Source organism: Halyomorpha halys, unplaced genomic scaffold (assembly GCF_000696795.3).
Source record: "Halyomorpha halys isolate HHAL.00 unplaced genomic scaffold, Hhal_1.1 Scaffold749.1, whole genome shotgun sequence".
In the NCBI taxonomy this organism is placed as follows: domain Eukaryota; kingdom Metazoa; phylum Arthropoda; class Insecta; order Hemiptera; family Pentatomidae; genus Halyomorpha; species Halyomorpha halys.
The window spans coordinates 493,659-517,885 of NW_027116653.1; the positions used below are offsets into that span (position 1 = coordinate 493,659).

Consider the following 24,227-nt stretch of genomic DNA (forward strand, 5'->3'; position numbering starts at 1 on the left):
ACATCAATGTATTTCAGGCAAAGGTTTGTATGTAATGATGTTTTAATATTAAGCATAGATATTTTAAAACATCGATGTATTTTAGGCAATGGTTTGTATGTAATGATGTTTTAATATTAAGCATAGATATTTTAAAACATCGATGTTTTTCTAGTCGTAATTTATCTTTATTACGTCGTTAGCGTGATGGTTGAAGGTACTTTTTTATCCCACCACATTGTTGATAGGAAATTGTTTATACCGTAATTTTTTTGTTTTCATTTAGTTACTTTTGGAAAAAAAAATATTAAAGATTGGGACAAAAGTAAAACATCGATGTTGAAAAAACATCGGCTTAAAAACATCGATGTCACAAAACATCGATGTTTTGAAAACATCGACATCGATGTCGCATCCCTAGTTGGTAATGCCGCAGGAACTCAGGTTTGCATTGACGTTAAAAGAGATGTTTGCCACAGAAACAGAAGGCCTACTCTGCTACTCTCCATGCCCCTGGAGCCCATAATAAGGTCCGTATTGGCTTCGCTTTTCTAGGCAGCTTATCCCCTCCATTCTACTTCTTCCTCCAAGTACGTTAGTATCTACTTAGTGCCGTGCGTGTTCGCCTTCCGTCTACCATTTTTGTTGTGGGCCTACTGTAAATACTTTCATTTAATGAATGCACATAGCACATCAATAACATTTAACATTAACTGAATTCACAGTCACACTCGATACGAACTCTAGATAATTAATGCAACATTGCATTGTTTGGGACTCATATGTTTAAATTATTTAAATAAACTTTGACAAAATTATGTCAAAGTTCCAAATCAGCGAATGGGGTTGTTACTAATTATTTTTTTTCTTTTGAAGCTTGGCGACAGTCTTGATGGGTAAGTTGATCAGAGAATTATTTTCAACTTTTATTTCCGTGAATATAATGTATTTTTGATCCTTATGTTTTGTACATAAAATGTATCAGAGCAACCACGTCGTGTACATCTGTTTTCTATCGTTTCGAAGTTCTTGTTCGAGCAAGAGAAAAATGAGTCCTAGTCTTTTTTAGCATATCCTGATGTTTCTTAACTTTACAAAGAAAACAAGTTAAACAAAAATACAAGGCCAACACTACTAATAATTTTTATCAACAATTAAAACTTAATTCAACGATCAACAATTGGGAATAAATAAATAAAAATCAATGTTTTCGTCATATGTTCAAGTTTAAGAGGGTTACTCACGTTTTAATCCACATGTGATGTGTTAATCGCGTAACATCTATGAGAAACTATTTTTTATTTTATGACTCTCGTTACCTCGTCGACTAGTTACCATCTTGGTGGATTAACTATGAGTTAGTTGGAAGAGTATGATGTCTATCTTCCATCGATTATTTTTTCATCACCAGTTTAGAAGGATTCGGCCAGTTGCGATGAAACATGGTATACACATTTATTACAGACGGAATAAACCTTTTTGAGTGGTAAACCAGCAGCTCTCTAGAGAAATGGAATAACTTTTTTTTTATACCCTGGCTATTTCTGACATATGATAGAAGGGTTCTTTTATACGTAACAAGCGTATGAAACCAGAGTGGAATGGTCGAGTTTTCATTCCGTGGGAGATACGAGGTTGCTAGGTTGACACCTTGATTCACTTAGATTTCTTTTCACTCTAATACGGCTGGTCCGATTTCAATGAGTGTGTAATTACATCCTAGATGTATAAAATTTCTGTATACCCCCTCTTTTTGGTTTGTATAGTATAAGCTCTCGTGTAAAACATGTTATACTAATGTATAACATTGGATTAGTGTAAGAGTGATTCACATCTTTGCTAACTACCTGTACTTATACTTGTGGGCTGAAAAAATCGTGAATTTATCTGTAATTATTAGTTGAAGACACATGTAGTTAACAAAAACCGTCATGATAACAGTAATATATGGAACGTGAAAACAGTTTTTATATTTATTATTATTGTAGGGGAAATGTGTTTCGCGGAACATTTTCTTTTGAGCGATTCACGTTTTCGACATACATCTATCGCAGTTATTGTTCCCCTAGAAATTATAATAATAACGAATATGAAAATATCATTATTTTATTTTTTATAATTAACAGTTATTTCGATATTTTTCACGTATTCTGTTTCAAGGAAATCTCCATATTCACTTTTAGTTTTTAATATATTATTCTAGTATTACATAATTAATCTTCCAATCCTTTTGCGAAATATTAATCGTACTTTTAAAACCTAGCTGTATCTTGCAATGTTTTAGCAATTGATATGCATTAAATAAAAAGCTATTAATTTAATTTAGGGAAGACGTCAATTCAGCCTTCTTTTCTGGAACAAAAGAGAGACATATATTCTTACATGGGTTCAGGTAATGCATCATCTTATAAAAGTTCCAAAAAAATAAATAAAGTATAAACACATAAATAATAATAATATTGAAAACAAAAAATAGTGCAATCTGACACTGACAGGGTACTTATTAATTTAGTTATCATAGACTAATATTCTAATATAATATAATGCTAATATTACAACTCTGTTCCTACATGATAGTCCCATCAAATTTTACCCCACCATCACAAACCTGGGAATAACCTTTGATCAAACGCTTTCCTTAAAAAAACATGTATCCAATATCTCCCGCCGTGCTTTTTCCACATTAAAACGTCTAAATTACCTCCACCACCTATCTCCATTTGAAACCAGTAGGCTCCTAGTCACTTATCTAAGATTTCCCCACTTAGACTATTGCTGTACGGTATATGGGGGTGTCTAGGGATCTCGAGGCGAAGTTAAAACGTTTGATAAATTGCTTTCAATAGATCGATCCTCATCCTTATGAAACTCCATCCCTTCCAACATCCGTCGCACCAATACCCTCCCTACCTTTAAATCCCGCCTGTTCAATCATTTCTTATCCATTCAGACCCCATAAAATTGTAAATTGACATAATTGTAATAAATTATTACACCATTCTTAATTATTTTTACATCATTTTATTTTTTAATTTTTTTTTTGTCCAACTGATTAAAGTGAGAATTAACTTATAATTATTTTTTATAACGACTGTTTAAATTTATTTGTATTTTTGTTTAGGTATCTCTGAGGTTTCTCAGCCCACATCTTTCTATTTCTTTATTATTATTATAAAGTATTATTAATATTATTATTAATTTATTTATTTGTACTCCAACAACATCGTTCAGGAAAATATTATGAAAATATTCTATTGGGTTGAAAAGTAAGTTCGTAGCGTTTTTCAATATTTCAACTTAATCCTCTCTGTGTCTATGAAATTATGTTTACTTAGTCAATAATGTTTACATATTCTAAAAGAGGATTAGTAAAGGTGCTTTTATACATCTGTTTCAACCGAGATTCCTTATCTTCAACCTTAGGTATTTTGTTTGCTCAAACTGAAAGAGAAAAAAATTAAACGATTTTTTATTTCTGAAAAGGAAAATCGATATACACGCATACTCAGTTAACAAAATATGCAATGTATCTAGCGATGATTCCTTAAGAGAAAGCACCGTTCGTGAGTGGTTTGCTCGGTTTAGAACCAGAAATTTTGACTTGGAAGACGCAAAGAGCTCGGGTCGTCCTTCAACTTTTGGTGATGACCAAAGTGAAGCATTTATCACCGACAAATCTCACTCTACGACACGGGATATCGCAGAAACGCTTAAAATATCTCATGCAAGCGTCAAGTTGAGCAAAAGAGTCCAGCATCCTTGCGATTAGCCAATCCCAAAGGTATAGTTTTCCATCACGATAAAGCCCGTTCTCACGTGTCTTTGTAGACCTGGCAAAAATTATTGGAGTTAGGCTGGGATGTGATTCCCAACCCACCCTATTCACCAGACCTTTCCCCAACAGATTTTCACTAATTTCAGGTCCTTCAAAACTCTCTTAACGGGAAACACTTTAATTCGCTCGAGGACTACAAAACGCACATAGTGGAGTTCATTGCGCAAAAGTCTGAGAAGTTTTGGGAGGACGGAATTCAAAAACTACCTAAAAGATGGCAACATGTAATAGATCAAAATAAGTCATATATAATTGATTAATAATATTTACAAGAATCTGAAATTTATAGAAAAGTTAATAGAAATCACAGGCAAAAAACGCTACGGACTTATTTTACGACCCAATATATGCTATTTACCTTAAATCGGTAACTTTTAAAGTACTGATTCTATCGTCTAATTGGAGTGGTATCATGTGGTTCTGAAGCACAAAAAGTACAGAACGATATCTTACTCGACTAATTTTGAAAAAAATATTTTTCAAATATTCCGCTCCCAATTCGACCCTCTCGTAGTTTGGACAGCCTCATCTCCATTCTATTACCAATACGAAATTATGACCAAAGTTTCATTTTGTTGTGTATTTGGGTCTATCTTCAGTATACTAGTGAATGAACTATGCTCATGAGAGCATTAATGTGACCAATTTTCATCGTACCACGACTTCATAAGTATTAATAATACTTAAGATTCACTTTACAATAATTTTAGCTGTAATTCTTTCTTTCAGAAAACCCACAACCCTATTTAATATGGAGGAGTACCGGGCTAATGAAGATATTTATACAATTAAAATCATTGATACAGAGTAAGTGTTAAGAATAAATTAAAATTTTTTTTTTCTAACCTTTTACTTTCAATGCGAAAAACTGGGAATGATTATTATCACTTGATTTCCATTATTTGATACTTATAATTAGAGACCAAAATTTACAATTTAGCTTTTCAATTGAGAATTTACTTACGAATATATCATTAATGAAAAAACTAACAAGTAATATATTAATGTTAGTTTACATATGTTTACGTTTATTTATATATATTGATCAGAACAATTGATTTTTTATTTAAAATAATATATAGAGGTATATAATATAAAAAAAAAAATTAGAAATTCCTTCTAGTTTCAACACAACAGTCAGAAGGGAAAACGAAACGTGGACTTGGAATCCAAGTTAAAAACAATAACACTACTGAATGTTCCATAAGCTAATAAGCTCATTCTAGAGAGACGTTTCCATAGTAACCTGAAACCACTGGTTAATAGATCCCAAGAACTATGTTTTTAGTAGTTATATTTTATTTTTGAGTTGAATGCCACTATTCAATTAATAATATGTGTATAAACGAAAATCAAAATTATGCCCACATAACGTAAAACGTGCAATCATTACAGAAGAAAAAATTAAAACGTGCAAAATTGTAGAAAACCACCAATCGTGTTATTTGAATGTATTTTTCATGATTCGAATTTCTATCGAGGTTGGCGGAATTTGAAGCAAGGAAACAAAATATACAATTGCATAAAAATCTAGCCTCACTTATAATCATCCCAAATAGATAGATAGTAAATAGTTAGTTCAGTAGATAACTATTTACAGGGCAAAACACAAATACAGCCCATCTTAATAATTTAAATAAATCTATTTTTTCCATAAAAAAACAAAACATAAAAAGTGTAGTAGCCCTTCATGCAAAAATAGAAAACGAATGATAAACAAAGGCTTCGATCCTTTAGTATTAAAATAAATAAAATCGGAATACGACAAAAATTAGAGATGATTGTGGTACAAACTTGTTTACTCAAATTGATAATGTTTTTACTCTTTCTATCGGATAGTAGTGTAACGAAATGTCTCTTGTCTACAAGATGAAATTAGAAGGACGATCCTACATGAATTTTACCGAACAATAGAGATTTCAACATTCAAGTGTAGTTGTTCAAGTAAGCCCTAGAAAAAACCTAATGAATTTGCTCCTAGGGATGTTGGCATCTCCTGTGAGATGTTCCTGGGGATATTGACATCTCCTGTGAAATGTTCCTGGGGATGTTGACATCTCCTGTAAGATGTTCCTAGGGATATTGACATCTGCTGTGAAATGTTCCTAGGGATGTTGACATCTCCTTTGAAATGTTCCTGGGGATGTTGGCATCTCCTGTGAAATGTTCCTGGGGATGTTGGCATCTCCTGTGAGATGTTCCTGGGGATATTGCCCTGCATTTTTTATTATTTCTGCTGTAGTACCCACTTTGTGTTTCTTAGTCTATCCCAAACAACTATGTTTTATGTACTCTATTATTATTTGTTTAATGGTTCAGACAGTTCACTCAACGAAAGGTATTAAGAAAAGGCTTTTTAAACCCTGCGATAAATTTAGTAAAATTTTCCTCAACAAGGCTAAATTATTGAAAAACAAATTTCTACGTCCTGAAACCTTCTAGACACTCTAAGGAGTGAAAACAAAAAATGGATGACTATGGTACGTCATTTATAGCTTGGGAATCCATGATAAAAAAAAGTCACCCTTGTAGCAGTTGCTAAGTGAAATAGGTACTGGAAAAAATTGGTATATCTCATATAATATTTGAAATAATTTTTTTTTTAAGTAAAGCAAAAAGTCATTATTGCAATAGTGCAAATTTAAATTAGGTTTAGGAATAAAAAAAAATGAAAAATTGTCTATTGTCACCCCATTTTTCGGTAGTTTCTGTGATTCTTTGGTCAATATTTATTACGCGTTCTGTAAATTCATTCAGATATGAGAAAAATTGAATTAATATAATTTGTAACAAGAATGTATGATATTTAAACAATACATATCAATTTAAAACTAGACAAGTATTAATAAAAGAGTTAGCAAAATACGAAATTAAAAATTGATATCAACACAGTACTGAAGAAATTACGAAATCGCCGAAGTTGAAGATAACGCCGAATTCTTCATTGTCGAAGACATCGTCTACCGAAGATCCACAAAAACACCAGGAGAAGCTGAAGAAGCCGCATTTCTTAGACAAAATAACACACACCCCGGCTGGTTGCGGAACCACTGGTGAGCCATTCACATGTCCATACTGCCACATTCAGTTCCTAGTCACCGTACACTTCCAAAAGACCAAGGACAAGCAATAATTCCTTATTAAGGTGTTTCCACCCCAAAAATAGAAAAAACAAGCGGTTGGTATACGATCTTCCTATTGTACCACATAAATTATTTAAAAATAAATAATTAAACGAATATTTTTTTGTATTTCATCATTATTTTGTATATTAGTCCGATATATTATTAGTACTACATAAATATGACTTATGAAAAATATTTTACTTTGTTTCTTTTATATTTCAAGTGAAAGTGAAAAAAAACATATCATTTTTATTTAAAAAAAAACAAAATTTATAATGAAAAATTGATTTAGTCATGAATAATTTAAATAAATCTAGGAAAATGTGAATTATGCATTACAAAACAAAAGATGCATGATATTCTTCATTTTTTTTTTTTTAATAATTTATTTATTGATATTTACAACTGTATACACATATACAGTTATACAAAATTACAACAAGTAAATTTGCTGTAGGTGGTTAAAAAACTGCAAATACAATAATCATTAATTCAACAATTGAACTTAAAAAAAAAATTATAACTACAAAGATTATTTAACTTAGTATTTTATGCTTGAATAAAAATTCAATATATTATATTAGTAAAAGTTTCTCTGAGCCATAAAAAAAAAAAAAAAAGTAACATAAGATATTTGATCTAAGTGGTAGAAAGCACAAGAGGTACTTCAATTGAATACTTGAACTTATCGATCGTTTCTACTTTGCAATAAGAAATAAAGTGCTGACAAAAGCTAACAATGTTGACGAAAGCAGAAATAAAAATTTTGATTCGAAATGGAAAAGTTAGTGGTCTTTTTATTGATGCCAATTGCTTTAGTGAGATGTGATCGGTGTTAATTGTAATGTGCATTACTATGTTCCATTGACTAGCACATAACCAATGCAAGGACCATTGAAAGCAAAAGTGGTGTAAGTTCTTCCACTTTTAACGTATTTCGTTTTAAAAGATATATTATAATTTACACGCTAACATTGAATAGAAAATTAAATTAGATATTGTACGTCTTGAATGCTTCAGCATTTGCTTGAGAAGAGGATTAATATTTGAATTATGCATATTTTTGAAATTTCGTTAAAATTTTAATATGGATTTGTACGCTTTTGCACTTCTATTCCTCAGAAGTTATTGGTAATACAGTGTAAGCTCGGTAATCCAAATACTACAGAAATCCGAACCGTCGTAAAAAGTTTTTTTTTTAGGAAACTCAGACAGACAAAAATATTTTTGTTATTTTTTTTTTTTTTTAATAATTTATTTATTGATATTTACAACTGTATACACATATATACAACAAGTAAATTTCCTGTATGTGACATAGTGACATGATAAAAAGATTTGGAGAATCTACTTACTGATAGAATTACAATTACATTTCTAGAGGAGAAGATCTCGAGGCCATCTTCTTTTCAGACGCCTAGGAGGATTATTAGGTAATGAAGGAGAAGCCAGGTTAGAAACAAGTGGATTTGGGTGGTTGAGAAGTTTATTATTAGGAACGGTATCTGGTTCTGGCTAAATCGGCAACATATGGAACATTGAGGTCCGAATGGATTACTTGATTTGTAACAAAGTAAGGAGCATTAAGGATTTTACGAAGGATTTTGGACTGTAAGGATTGGATTATGGAGGAATTTGATGGTTTAGTGGAGCCCCAAAGCTCAACTCCGTATGTCCAGACCTTATAATAGTCATGTAGACCAGTCTTTTGTAATGGATTGGCAATTCTTCATTTGTTACTTCCATATTTCCACTTCAATTTGAATCTGATTTAATTATTTTCACTGTTCATCACAATTTCGATCTCTATTATTGTTCATATTCACTTAGCAGAAATAGTGTAAATTAAAATTTAAAACAAAATTTTCATGATGGCTTCCTATAACTTATAAGAACTATAAGAATAGCGTAAATTCTTGGTAGACGATCTAAGCGAGTTAAGCAACCCTTGACCATTGAAAGTCGTAATTGAAAGAACGACTTTGCAGAGTTCCTCATCAAGGTAAGTATGGGAAACCTTTGATATGTTGTAGGCCAAACTTTAATGTTCAAATATGTTCGCGGGCCGCGTGTAAAAGTACTGTTTTAAAGTAGTGTTCATAATTTTTAACGATTGATATCAGACATTGTTATTATAATACAATGTATTAAAATAACAAAATGAAATTAAAAAAATAGGTACAACATTATAGTTAAATCGTTAAATTTGGAATTATTACAAACAACGAAAGTTAAATAGCGACACCGAAAACAATGAGACACCTGAGCTTGAATTTGGGAAACTAATCCATCGATGTTTGGATTAATTCCATTGATACAAAGGCGTAAAGAATTTTCCAAATTATCGTCAGTAAACCTTGTACGATGGTTTGATTTATTAACTTTCATCATTGAAAAGAACTGTTCACCTTCATTAGTACCGCCAAACGCACAAATCAATCTTCTTGCGAATTTTCTAAGCTGCGGAAAATGGTCTTCGAGATATTTTTTGTAGAAATATATCCTCAACTCCTCGTCTTCAAATTTAGATTTAAGGAGTGAGTTTTGTTGGAGTAGCAAATAAATTGAAACAGTCTTCCATGATTTTGAAATCGCTAAGTCTGTTCGAAAATTGCTCCGAAAGTAACTTGAGTTCTTCAAAATATTGAGCATAAGCAATATTTTCAGAGAGCGTGGTGATATGATGTTGCCAGACAGCATCTGTGCCTCCCACAAGCGGATTTTGTTCTGAAACGCTTTCAAATGGCTGTACAAATCTTTTACCAACTGTCTTTGTTTTTGAAGTTTCAAATTTAAATATTCAAATAGCCTGTGAGGTCGACCAGAAACGCTAAGTCACATATCCATTTTGGGTGTCTCAATTCAGATAGTGGTTTATCTTTTATTTGCATAAAATCTGCTATCTCATTTTTAAGCTCGTAAAACCGTTTCAATATTTTCCCTTTGCTTAGCCATCTGACTTCACAATAATATATTACGTCGTCATATTCGGCTGATATTTCATCCTAAAAACGCCTTGAACTGACGACGGTTAAGCTATCGGGATCGAATAAAATTTATGGTTTTTACTATTACATTTATAACATTCTGAAGTTGAATGGGGTTAGAACACAAGTTCTCTTGATGGATAATACAATGAAGGACTATCAAATCATCTTTTGCACATTTAATTCAGTTACTTTTTCATTCAAAGTTCCGATGAAACCTTTACGTAAGCCGACCATAGAAGGTGCACCATCTGTGCATACACCAACTAATTTCGACCATGGCGAGCCAAAACATGTGAATACCTTTTGAACTTCATTAAAAATGTCCTTCCTTTTAGTGGCTGTAAGGCAAGCAATTCCTCAGTAACAGTGAACTCTTTATCAACACCTCGAATAAGTATAGCCAGTTGAGCTGTTTGACAAATCGCTGCTCTCGTCTAATGCTAAGTAAAATTATTCAAAACCAGCCATACGGTCAGTCAATGTCGTTTTTATATCATTAGCCATCATTTCTATACTTCGGACAACAGTTCGTCTTGACAAACTAATTTTTCCAAATTCATGCTTCTTTTCAGGACACAAAACACTGCAAACTTCTTGATAAATTCTCCTTCGTCAAATGGTTTTAATAACTTAAGATTTAATAACGACATTATCATGTTGTATTATTTGTTTATGAAACATTTGCTGCTGTTTTTCCAAATTTACGGTAAACTTCTGGATTTTGTCTTTTCTTATTTGTCCTGTCAGTGATTGCAATATAGGATGCTTAGTTGAGTAATGCCTCTTTATATTGAATTATCCCATCACTGAAATGGATTCATTACACAGCAAACAAATAGGCTTACCATTGTGCAAGATAAAAAAAGGATTCTTCAGTCCATTTTTCTTGAAACTGGCGACACTCTGCATCTACTTTTCGCTTCTTTCCACCAAACAACATTTTCTTTTACTTTTCGTTCCATAAACTTAATAACAATATATAATTAGTAAGCACTCAAGATGCACACAAAGTCACAAAGCAAATTGACGGCAGTTCGCTAGGATATCGCTTGTCGAAGTTATCACCTCGGTACCTCAAATAGAACTAAGTTCGGGCCATCTTATATTGGTAAAATGAAGTAATGGTCTAGTGCAGAACAATTGAGAAGCAATAATCTTTTGTTGCGCCACCAGTGAGGTGGCAAACATCTAGGGCTTTCATGTTTGCTGCTTCCCTTTTTGATGATAGCTGCCACTCGGCTTGCTGCTTAACTTGATTCTGTGAGTATGAGTAAGTAGTGTAATATTTTTTTTTAATTGGGTTTTACAATATGTCTCGCGGGCCGGATCAAATATTACAGCATGTTGCTTTACCATTGTACCATAGTTGCTTTACCATTCAAAATCACAAAATTACCCAAAAATATGTGTAAGTGATTAAATAAATGTTATCTAATAATATAATCCATTCAAATGCAAATTAATACTTATAATGATTTTATTTAACAAAGAAACTATTTATAAATCGTAAATAATTATTGACTTAAAATTATAATACAAGTTGTACTCCTTTTAATTGTATTCCTACACTATAAAAATAAAATTACCTTTTTTTATAATGACTCATTGATATTAGTTAAAAATAATCCTGTTTTATACCATACGTTTCTTTTTTGTTTTCATTTCTCTTGAAGAGATTTACAATGAATAATAAACTAGTTTATTATAACTAGCATTAGAGTGTTGAGTGTTAAAGTTAAATAACATTAAATTAGGATAGATAAAACCAACTGGTGAAACCAATACCCTATGAATCACTCTTTACATTATGTCCACTAAGTAAAAACATAAACAGTTTGTATATACATTACAAACTGTTTATGTTTTTACTTATAATTGCAATTTTCTTCCCTGCAGCTATTGCCTCAGCAGCAATTAGAAGAACATGCCATTTTTGGAGGCTATGAATTATAAAAAACCTGGTGCAGTGAGCGCATCAAATAACTTTCACTTACCACTCAAATTACGTTCAAGTTACTTTTTTTTTTTTTTTACTCTGTGACCTCAGAACATAACATTAGTACCAGAGCCCAAGATTCTCTTCTCTTAGAAAAGGCAGTTATTTCTCCCCAATTTTTTATTTCTTTAATGAAAACTACGTATAATTGTAAGTCAAAATTGATGAGTCTGTCTAGTATAGGTTGGGGAATAAAACAGAACATTATTTGAAGTAGAGTAAATTTGCTAAAATATGAGCCTTTATAGAGCTATTTAGGTTCAATAGTTCTCGAGACATGGATTTTTAAAAAGCAACTTTTCATAAAAATGTACAGAATGTAGTGAAAGATCAGTAGTTAGTAAATTTAATTTTGAGAAATCTATATCTCAAAAACCATTCGATGTGCAGATGTCTATTATCACTCAAATTAAAGCTAGTGTAATGAACTATAAAGTAGTTTATTAAGTTTATTTTCGTAGGAGTGGTAGTTTTCATGATACTTGCGAAAATAAATTGATTTATAGTTGTTTGGACAAATTTTTATGTTGCAAATTTATATTCATATGCAAATATAACAAAAACTACTATCTCAACGAAGATACGTGTCATAAACTACTTTATAGCAAGTTAAATTTCCTTTAGTTTGAGTGCTGGCAGACATATTTACGTCTTATGGTTGTAGAAATATATTTTTCAAAAATCAAACATTTTATCCGAAAAACTATAAATTAACATTTTACGAATATGTTTTGTCAAATTTCATAATAAATACTACTCTTACTAAGATAAACGTTACAAACTATTCTATAGTAAATTTAACTAGCTTTAATTTGAGTATTGGCAGAAACCTGTACATCTTATGCTTTCTGAATTAAAGTTCCTTATGCTTTCATAAATCAAACTTATTGTTTGAACTACAATAATTCAATTTATTTTAGCAAATATAATGAAAACCACTATTCTTACGAAGATAAGGGTCATTAACTATTTGTATAACTATAATAAATTAAACTAGCTTTAATTTAAGAGCTAATAGACATGTATACGTCTCATAGTTCCTGAGATGTAAAAATAAATTCACTAACTACTAATCTTTCATTACATTTTTATGAAATGTTGCTTTTTAAAAAGCTGTATCTCGAGAACTATTGAACGTAAATAGCTCTATTAGGGCTTATATTTTAGCAAATTTACTCTACTTCAAATGACGTTCTCTTAGGTTTTCTTGTGTTATTGGTAACTTTAAAGATATAGAGCTCCGAATGAAAAATTATTTTTTTTTAACGTTTTGAAACAGCAACCATTTTGTATGCCCCTTATCTATACTTGGCAGACTAATAATTATAGTCTCAATAATCACAGTTTTCATTAAGGTAATCAAAAATTGGGGCGAAATAACTGCCTTTTTTTCTTCCCGTGTCTTGTACTAATGTATTTCCGTCGAAAACCTTTTTTACGATTTTTCACGATCCCAATACATTTTCTTACACACAGCAAAGCTTCAGATGGACAGATTTAAACTACATAATCCAGATATTTTTTAGTGTTTTGCTTTTTTCAAAATATTATTGAATAATATGAGCTATCTAACTTCAAAATCGGTTGAACAATTTAATAAAAAAAATCGTCACATACGTTTAAATGAGAAAATTGTGATAAACTCTATACACAATACTCTCCTTTTGGATTTGCCTAAATCGGGCAAATATTTATGTTCAATTAATTAACGCCTTACTCCATGTATATTGAAGGAAAGTTCCTGTCTTTAGCACTTTATGACAACATCGATACATAAATTAATGGTCTACTTCACAATTCTCGAAAAGAACATTAAGATGTCGGGTAAAAGGCCCATCTTGCCTCATTTTAATTGTACAGGATAAATATTTTAAAAAAAACTGTTTTCCTTATGTAGTGAATTACAGACTTTATAAGATAAAAATATGTAGCTACTTTATTAAAAAAAAAACTCATTCCTAAATGAAACTGTCTAAAATACATATTTTTAAAATTTAATTAATGCGTTTACAGAATATTAAAGAAGAAAATACAGATAACAGCTGGAATTTAATGAATTGATTTATCATCAGTGAGTTCAATAATTTTAATTGTTCCTACAATTTGAAAGTTTTCAGAAAACAATGATGAAAAAAAACGAGGAATTGGAAAAAGCTAAAGTTTGTAGAATTCAGAAAAGGTGTGATAAAAGAAAACCACCCAAACTCCCGAGTTACGCTACACCCATCCACAAACCTATAAAATGGCAAAGTGGAAAGGTTAAGAGGCCAGGACTGATGGAGTGCACTCCGGTGAGAATACTTACCCTCCATGCGAACAGATCTTTGTCTTTGCAGGACCTGTCGCCTGGAGTAGAGGAAGGCATGGCAATCAGGAGGTCGGTCCCTTCCATCTCTAGATCTAATATTGCTTAAGAGGTTTCGGTACTTACTTATTATTCCATCCAGACTAATTGTTGGCTATGATCTGACATGACAAAGTGATTTATGCAATTTAGGCCCAAAAGTCTGGGCTTTTTACATCAAATGTACTTGGGTTTTACATCAAATGTAGGCTCAACTGAAAAGTCCGTTGGGGGATTGTTTACCACTTTTGACCGAGCTTAGTAAGCAAAGAAGTTCGCAGCTGTTATCTAATTAAAGCAATAATAATATAATAACGAAATAGATTATAACCCACTTCTGGTCTAGACGGAATTATACATAATAGTACAAGAGCCCAAGAGGAGAAAAAAGGCAGTCATCTCACCCCAATTTATGATTACTTTAATGAAAACTATGTATAATTAATAGTCAAAATTGATGAGTCTGCCAAGTATAGGTAGGGGGAATAAAAAATGGCGGCTGTTTCAAAGCGATAAAAAAAATAATTTTTCATTCGGAGCTCTATATCTTAAAAAGTAGTAACAACACAAGAAAACCTAGGAGAATGTCATTTGAAGAAGAGTAAATTTGCTAAAATATATGCCCTAATAGAGTTATTTACGTTAAATAGTTTTCGAGATATAGCTTTTTAAAAAGCAACATTTCATGAAAATGTTGTATGGGACGTACTAAAAGATCAGTAGCTAGCGAATTTATTTTGAAAAATTCAAATCTCAAAAACCATTTGACGTACAGATGTTTATTAGCACTCAAATTAAAGCTAATTTAATGAGCTAATGTAGTTTATGACGTTTATTTTCGTAGGAGTACTGGTTTTCATGAAATTTACTAAAATAAATTGATTTATAGTTGTTCGGGCAAATTTTCATTTGCCGAATTTATATTCAAAACTACGAAGATAACCCTACGAAGACAAGTGTCATAAACTACTTTATAGTAAAGTTAAATTTCCTTTATTTTGAGTGTTGGCATATGTGCGTCTTATGGAACTAGAGATATATTTAAAAAAAAAAACCAACATTTTATACGAACTACTAGAAATTAACATTTTGTGAGTTTATTTTGTCAAATATAATAAAAACTACTACTTCTACTAAGATAAACATTATTAACTATTTTATAGTAAATTTAACTAGCTTTATTTTCAGTGCATGTAGACATCTCTACGTCCAATGGTTTCTGAAATAATTTTTTTCATAAATTAAACTTATTGTCCGAACAACTATAAATCAATTTATTTTATGAAATATCATAAAAACTACTATTCCTACGAAGGTAAAGGTCATAAACTACCTTTTAGTACATTAAACTAGCTTTAATTTGAATGCTGATAGACATCTGTGCGTTGAATAGTTATTGAGATATAGATTTCTCAAAATAGATTCACTAACTTTATGAAATGTTGCTTTTTAAAAGGCTATATCTCGAGAACTATTGGACGTAAATAGCTCTATTAGGGCTAATATTTCAACAAATTTACTCTTCTTTAAATAATGTTCTTTTAGATTTTCTAGTGTTGTTTGTAGTTTTTAAGATATAGAGCTCCGATTGAAAAATTAATGTTTTTTTAACGTTTTGAAACAGCCGCCATTTTTTATTCCCTCTACCTATACTTGGCAGGTTAATCAGTTTTGACTAGTAATTATACATAGTTTTGATTAGAGTAATTAAAAATTGGGGTGAGATAACTGGCTTTCTTTCTTCCCGGCTCTTGTACTATAATATGTTTGTTATCCAATATGTTCGAAGTAAGAAACGATGTTCATCGTCGATTCCTATTCCTAAAGGGACCACTGTAAGTTGTAATGACAGTAAAATCAAAGATGGACGTTCAGATTGAACATCCATACTCTTTGACTGACAGTGTAGGGGCCTCCGTGATTCAAGTAAGTCATGCAACTTTGCCTATTGAATAATGACTGTCAATTCGATTGACGTTTAGGAGTCCCTATAAGATTACTCATCAATCATACTTAACTCTAATTTGTCATTTATTTATCTGTAAAAGCTATTTTAGGCTGTGCGTTTTTACCAAACAGTACGGTAACTTTTTTTTTTTACCTTCTCTAGAAATATTAAAATTTTTATTTTTTGGCAATAGAGTAAATATTCATAACCTTTAATAGTATTACTTAGTCAATAACCTTTCGTTTATTTATTAATTTTATATGTGGATCTCTTTTTTTACTTATTTATTTATAATAACTTGAATTGAAACAAATATTAAAAAAACCAAGAGTAGAAAGAGGTCTCAGCAAAAATTTATGCCAGGAATTTGTTATCAGCGCCTCTACCCTTTAAAAAAAATTAAGAAATCAATAAACTAGTTATTAATAGGACTCCACTAAACGTTTTTACCGAGTCATCTTTTCGATCCCCATTTCACTGCGTCCCGTTTCATAATTTCGATTTGTGAGCTAGATTAAAAACGAATAGTCTAAAAAAACAAATTTATCAGAATCTGAATTGTAATTTACACTTCTTTAAATTAGTTTAAAATGAATATTATAATTGATTCGAATATGATCTATTTCTCAAGTTTTAAGAAAAAAGGAGAGGGCAATATACTGATATTTTTACTTTTTTTTTTACTTCCGGAACATATTAAGGTCACAAATTTTAATTTCATAACCAGTGACAAAAAAAAATTGTAATAAATTTACTTTAGCTTAATTTTTTTGCAAGAGGAGAAAAAACGAAAAAAAAATAAGTTTTGAGCTTTTTTGAATACACAAAAAATATTTCTAAGGAAGATTGGAGGATGCAAAATTGAAATTCGTTATCGACTCCCTTGAAACAAAAGGGAAAATTTTCAAAACTCATCTCCAAGATCTCTTTTCTGGTCTCCAGATGACTGGACAAATTTTACAGATTTAACTAAACTTTTTTTTTCAGTTGTAATTTATGACGTAAATCAAATCCATAACTCATTATTATATTATATATATATGTATATGTAGTTGACCGTAAAAATTTAAATATAAGAAGAGGGATAGGGTTGCAGTCAAAAAAATAACGAATAGTTTAAAACTATTTTAATGTCTGACGTTTCGCCCCACTTTCCAGGGCTTCATCAGCGCTAAAAAGATACAAAAAAAACCTGAGAATATTACAACTATAAGATACAATAAAGTAATTTAAGCTAGGTTAAATATTATGTAAAAATAAAGTGATAAGAAATTATATATAAATAAAAGGAAGGAAGATATAAAATAGTATCAGTATAATTTATTATTATCAATGTTTATTCAAGTTTATTTTATACTGATACTATTTTATGTCTTTCTTCCTTTTATTTATATGTAATTTCTTATCACTTTATTTTTACATAATATTTATCCTAGCTTAAATTACCTTATTGTAGTAATATTCTCAGTTTTTTAAAAATCTTTTTAGCCTTGATGAAGCCCTGCAAAGTGGGGCGAAACGTCGGACATTAAAATAGTTTTAAACTATTTCTTTTTTTTTAACCGCAATCCTGACCATCTTCTTATATTTATTCATTATTATATTAATTTTTGAAGGTCCTATATCTGCCAAGAGAATTTACCAGAAACGCACAGCCTACCTATGATTACATGCAATTCTGATGCCAGAACAAAGCTGCTTGCTTTCTTAGTATATGGGAAGTTCCTGAAGAAGGTATGGACGAGGAGGAAAGAGATCTCACGGTGCTTCGAAACACTGCTCGATTCCAGTAATGGTCAAGTAAGTCTTACGTTGACCTATAATAATTGAGCTAAATTAAATTTTTCTAATATTTCCATATGCTGGATTTTATGAAATAAATAAATATAGTTACATAGCTCAAGGTTATAGTGTTTGTATAGTTAAATATAGGTACCATAGCTTTAGGATATTGTGTTTGTATAGTGTTGTACTACATCGCTGGATCGGCGAAAGTGAAAGTTTTTTGAGATATATTAAAATATATCAATTTTTAATAACTAGTTATTGTATATATTTTATAATTACTGGTGGGAGGGAGGGTTATTTGCTATATGGGGTTGGTTATACTACAGGGTACTAACCTATTCTAGACAGTGTGGGATGGTCGAGATTCATTCCGTGGGTCCACCACGTAAGAAATTTCAATCCTCCCAGCCCGAATTCTGACTCGAGGTTGTTAAGGTAACGCCTTAACACTCCCGCCTATCACGGCCTCTATAAATGGAGAGGGCGACGTGGACATGGATGTTGAAAGAGCATCTGATCATTCTGGTGACAGAAGCCTTGTCAGTTCATACCCTCGTGAGGAGATTGATTAATATTTCTTGGCAAATCTTGATATTTACTCTCTGGACAGGATAAGTTAACCTTTTGAGAAAGCCAAGTTTCTTCCCCTCATTTTCTTTCTAACAAACAAAGCAGATAAAATCTGATGAAGAGAAACAAAATAAACAATTTCACCATAGTATTTTTTAATCTACATTTCAGGAAACTGAATCTAGTATATTACTCTACAGAATTGATTTGTATTGGTTTTATTTATTTTACTTTATATTCTCTATAATCATTATAGTACGAACACCATCTCTTTAAGTTCACTGACATTAGGTTACCTCAACAGGCAATCAAGCTGAAGACACAAGTGAAGACTCTGAAATCGCTCTTGACGTCTGATGAACAGGTAATATCCAGTTGCTTCAGAGAGGTACAGACACTGAAGGGTGTGTTGACTGATCTCGAAACAAAGCACAAGATTGTTCTTGAGGTAATTGTTCTGAAATGATATACAACCTTATAGTTACATGACAAATGCCAAAGATGAGTAATTATTTCATTGTATTAAATTAATGATACCTTTAATTTTAATACCTTCTTTTCTGAGATCATCTAAAAGCCCCCATCAGTCGGCTCTGTATTTTAAGCTTTACCGTCGGGTTTCAAGCCATAATTCCTTCATTCTGGAAACATTAACTGCCTGAAGGTTTACATAGATATTAAATAAAAAATCATAAAAAGTCATTTCTTCATTTTCATTACATGTTTACCTGTTTGCTCATATCAAAAATGAATTATTGTTCTAACAGTAATTCTTGTATGTGATGATATTTTCTTTTTGGATTTATTGTCCTCCCAAACCACAGGTAGCATGTCACTGAGTTCTACAAGTAAAATATTTTAAATACATAATACTGCAGTACAATTAAACTTTATTGTTTTAGAAACAAGTAGATTCTTCATATAAGAGTTCACCTGCTAAAAATTTTAAACTACCAAATAATGACCACAACCTTTTTTATAATTTATTTATTGTTATTTACAACTGTATAAAAATATATATAAGTAAATTTGCTGTAGGTGACATAGTGTCATGATACAAGCATGTGGACAATCTACCCATTGATAGAACTCCAATAAAATTTCTAGAGGAGATCTCGAGGCCATCTTCTTTTCAGACGCCTAGGAGGATTATTAGGTATTGAAGGAGATTAGAAACAAGTGGATTTGGGTGGTTGGGGAGTTTTTCATGGAAGGATTGGTATCTAGTTTTGGCCAAATCGGCAACATATGAAACATCGAGGTCCTGTAGGATGACTTGATTCGTGACAAAGTAAGGAGCATTAAAGAATTTTAGGAAGGATTTTGGACTCTCTTTGGATTCGGGAGGAATTTGATGGTTTAGTGGAGCCCCAAAGCTTAACTCCGTATGTCCAGACATGACCAGAACCTAAATCTAATAATCAATAATTACAAAAATATGCTGATACCACAGATTTTATATAGTATCTAGAAACCTCAATACAACTATAAACATTTCTAAACGATAATTAGTTGGCCGTATAGAATTGAAAAAAGGAACACCAAAATTTTAAACAGAAACCAAATAAGAATTTCGACTTCTGTTGTAGTTTAGGAACTAGATACGAAACTTATATATGTTTGAGAAAATTAATATTTTTGTTTTATGCTTATAATAAAAATATTCAGCAAAACAAACTTTGATAGAAAGGACTTAAAAAAAATATTGACTTAAACATCCGCAATATCCATCATTGATACATTCCTGAATACACACACAATCGTTACTGTCACAAAACAATTGGGCCTCCCAAGTTGAAGGAATATTTCATGAAATCGGGGAAGGCAATTTATGGCTCCAACAAAATCGTAACAAGTTTCTGAAAACTAGAGGAAGAGCAATATCAAAATGCACATAACTACTAAACCATAAATATATAGTTCCCATTATATTATTGTCGTTTACAACCCTCTACTCATCAATAAAGATACATTGTGGAACCGAACTGTACTCTCAGGTCAAACATAAATCTTTCAAGAGTTATTTCCCAGCTGCGAAGAACAAAACAAACATATACCTACACAAAGAAGATGGTCGCCACGAAATAAATCGCCCAGGCCAGAATCGAATCGGCGCAGTTTCAAGGCTGCTAAGTTTGCCTAACACACTCGTCTGCTATGGCCTGCACTTTTTTTTTTTTTTAAGGAAGGAACTTTTCCTGACATTTTTTTTTATTCTTTCGGGAATCTAAATTACACGGTTTCGTTAAAATCTCTAACCTCTACTTTCCTTGATTTATCTTAACACCTTTAGAAGGATATCTCGAGACAATTATTTTAAACACTGCGTCTGTCAACTATTAACTTTTTCAATACTTAGTACTTTTAATATGATTGTATTTTATTAAATAATATAAGATATTTTTAACTATACACAATCCCAAACATTTTCTGTATGCATATAATTTATTATCTGTATATAATGTCGTCTCCATCTATCCTAGTTGTATAATGTTGTGTACGTTTACTTTGATTAAAACGTTCTAACATTTAACTGTTTTGTAGGGAAATAATGAACTGGAGATGAGATCTCAGAAACTAAGGGAAGATCTCTTGAGAACAGAAGCTGAAGCCCACAACAACAAGAACAGTCTGGTTCTTGTCAGGTCGGAGATAGACAGTCTGGAAGGGCAGCTCCAGAAGGAAAAGGAGAAGTCTTTCAAATTCAAGAAGGAAAATAAGTCACTTTTGGGAAAGGTAAAATCACTTTGGTGTCATTATGTCACCGATCGATCAATTCAATTATTGAGATTTATCTAATCAAAGCTATTAAAATCAACAAATTCTGGTAATTTTGCATGAAGATCGTGCAAATAATTTCCTGTCACTATATTATAATTTTTCAATACACTTTTTCAATACCTTGAAACACTTAAAACAATATATGCAATATTATGATATGAAAAAAGATACTCTGTCTTCAGATCGAAAATTTGACCAATAACCTTAAGGAAAAGTGTGTGGCTCTAGAAAATGCAGACAAGAAGATCTCGTGTTTACAAGATCAGCTAAGAATAAAGAACCTGCTCATCGAGGAGTCTCTAGTCAAAGTAGAGGGAAGCGAAAGGTACGAGTATAGCAGCAATAATAATCAGTTCTATATGTTTTAAATAAAGTAAGATTCAAAACAAAAACAAAATTTATCAAATGTTATGGATCAAAAATTATTGTCTTAATAATTGAAATTATTAAGAAAATTAAATGTAATTATTTTGTATCTTAGAGGACTAATTGCCTTTAAAAATATAGGATCATTACTATCTGTAACGTCATTGTTTTTAATATTTTTACATGGCAATTGCTTGTTTTGTTACCTGTTTCGAAGGATTGTTTATGGAAATGAAGTGGTATGAATAAAAATATTTTTCATTTTCCCTATTGAATAACCACTTTTGGAAAGATTACCTTCCCGACTGGCCTATACTTATTATTTTTTATTTTTTTAAGGGCCCTTGAAAGCGCTGAAAAACAGTTAGAAATTGTGCACACCAGACTGAAAGAAGAAAAGTACGCTTACGAAATTATGATCCAGGAAGCAATGTAGGTCTTACTATTAATTTTTTTTAATCTTCTGTCTACTAACTTTTTCACAATTTAGAGACCAAGAAAGCCCAAGTTCAAATTCTATTTCATGGTTCAGTCATGCTTGAATCAGAGAGAATCTTCATCATATTCATCTCCAATAATTTTATGTGAAATTAATGTTAAAAATAACCATTCTGAGTCACTCGATATTATTAAAAATTTCGTTTAGAAATGTCGTTCTTCTGAAACCAGGGGCACTCTAAACTGAGCGGAAAATTTAAAAAACGTCTTGAAGTCTTGCAAGAACACCGGTTAGCTCGGTTTCAGAATAGTTATATATTTCATATTATATTATAATTGAATAGCAAGTTGCAGAAGGATATGTTGCTAATTTCATTTTCAACGAGTAATATTTTTTATGTTATTGCAGTACTAAATCGATGAACCTGGAATCTCAAGTTGCCTCATTGAAGACACCACCTCTGAAGACTAAGATCATCATGATAACAGAATGGTTGATCAGCATACCATTGTCCTTATCCAGTTGGTAGCGATCGCAAAATGTTCATTAGTCATAGAAACAACTTAAGCGACAGCTAGTAATTTATTTCTAGATGTATCTTCAGTAAATAAACGGAGTGACCTATTTTAAATAGTTATTTATTCCTAATCATATTTAGTGAAGTATCTAATAATTAAAAATAATAAATTATATGGGACCGTGATTACTGAAACTTTTATTAGTTATTTTAAGGCATTCTGTAAGCACTTAAAAGAACAATCAAAACTATATATGAAAAGTTAAAGAGATTAAGGCTAGTATAATCCAAATTCTTATGCGAGATCTTCACGTTTGTCACTTGCCACAAATCCTTGGTAATAAACACAAATACTGCGTAAACAAAGAGAGCAACAAACGTTGGTATCTACACCCTTGATTTGTTCTTTTGAATTGTTTCGGCTATTACAATCGATTAACCCTATTTTAAATATATAAAAAAAAAAAAAAATAAAATAAGTGAAATGAAAGGAAAAGCAGATATCGGCAATGTAGCTTGTAGATGATAAAAGTTCATAGAAAAAGTACTACGTAACGTATACATTCAACCTTCCTTCTAATTTTTTAAATTTATTATCTAAACAAATAATGTCGTCATAAATATGTATTTGTGCTATGTCCAACTAAAGATAAACTGCTAATGTTAGTTAACAAGATTTGAAACAATGTATTTATACTAAATCTATGGAATTTTAAAATCTACAGTCTTAAACAAAGGTTACTTATCGAATCCAAAATTTGAGGAAATTCATTAATTAATTAGAACTCGAAGAGCGCAAATATTCATCTGTTGGCAGTTCTAAAACAATGAAAATTAAAAACGCGTGGATGCAGCGCAAGCACCCTTCACTTGTGACCTTGCGACACTTGTCATGGGCCAATTAAGGCTAGATTGCACCAGCCAATTCTAATAACCCATCCACACGTTTGCGCATGCGTGAATTTGACATTCGTTGGCAAACGTGTAGAGAAAAAAAACCCTTTAGCGGCCTTTCTGAGCCGCTATTTGGTACATAGGCATTCCGATAGTTTGGCCCCCGGGCCGAAATCTTACGAAACAAAAAAAACCATCCGACAAATTAATGAACCTATTCAAGCGATAATCGTGACACTGATGTAGAGACTGTTATGTATGTGCCCCTGGATTTCTTAGAAGCATCCGGAACTCAAAAATATGATGAAAATTGGACCTCAATGATTTGATCACATTAAAACATCTACCTTACCTTGTAGCGGTTGGAAAGTACAATAAAAAGCAAAAAAATCAATCCACTCATTCCAGAGTCGGCAGCGGTAGTATTTTTGTAATATGTGGATAATTATTCCAAAACTATGAATTTTGAATATTAGAATATCATGAAATCAAATTTGGCTGATTTTGCATTTTATTTTACCAAAACAATTAATTGACACATTCACTAACATTCCTTCATAGAAGTTTTTCATTTTCTAGTCAATAATTTAACAGTGAATTAGTGATACAAAGGAATGTGAAATTTCGATATTTTCTTATGAAAACTTTTTTTTTT

At 31.3% G+C, this 24,227-nt stretch overlaps 1 protein-coding gene across 3 annotated transcripts; it reads left to right on the plus strand.

The window, feature by feature from the left end:
* Positions 1-763: 763 nt before the first annotated feature.
* LOC106685855 (tropomyosin alpha-4 chain) lies at positions 764-22,792 on the plus strand. Of its 3 annotated transcripts, XM_067053394.1 has the most exons (9): positions 790-875; positions 2,306-2,371; positions 4,544-4,621; positions 17,834-18,017; positions 18,880-19,023; positions 21,120-21,311; positions 21,539-21,681; positions 22,062-22,154; positions 22,570-22,792. In XM_067053394.1, exons 1-9 carry the CDS (start codon positions 820-822, stop codon positions 22,688-22,690), a joined length of 1,077 nt encoding a protein of 358 aa, XP_066909495.1. In that variant the 5' UTR covers positions 790-819; the 3' UTR covers positions 22,691-22,792. The 3 variants fall into 3 exon arrangements, with proteins under 3 accessions (XP_066909496.1, XP_066909495.1, XP_066909494.1); XM_067053395.1 differs by lacking the exon at positions 2,306-2,371 and having other exon boundaries at positions 764-875; XM_067053393.1 differs by lacking the exons at positions 790-875; positions 2,306-2,371; positions 4,544-4,621 and adding an exon at positions 13,974-14,302.
* Positions 22,793-24,227: the final 1,435 nt, after the last annotated feature.

Excerpts from the sequence above, each read along its gene's own strand:
- LOC106685855 (XM_067053393.1), top strand. The coding sequence starts at position 14,049 with ATGATGAAAAAAAACGAGGAATTGGAAAAAGCTAAAGTTTGTAGAATT. Across the intron at positions 19,024-21,119 it reads AGCACAAGATTGTTCTTGAG|GGAAATAATGAACTGGAGAT; the intron begins GTAATTGTTCTG and ends ACTGTTTTGTAG. Across the intron at positions 21,312-21,538 it reads ATAAGTCACTTTTGGGAAAG|ATCGAAAATTTGACCAATAA; the intron begins GTAAAATCACTT and ends CTCTGTCTTCAG.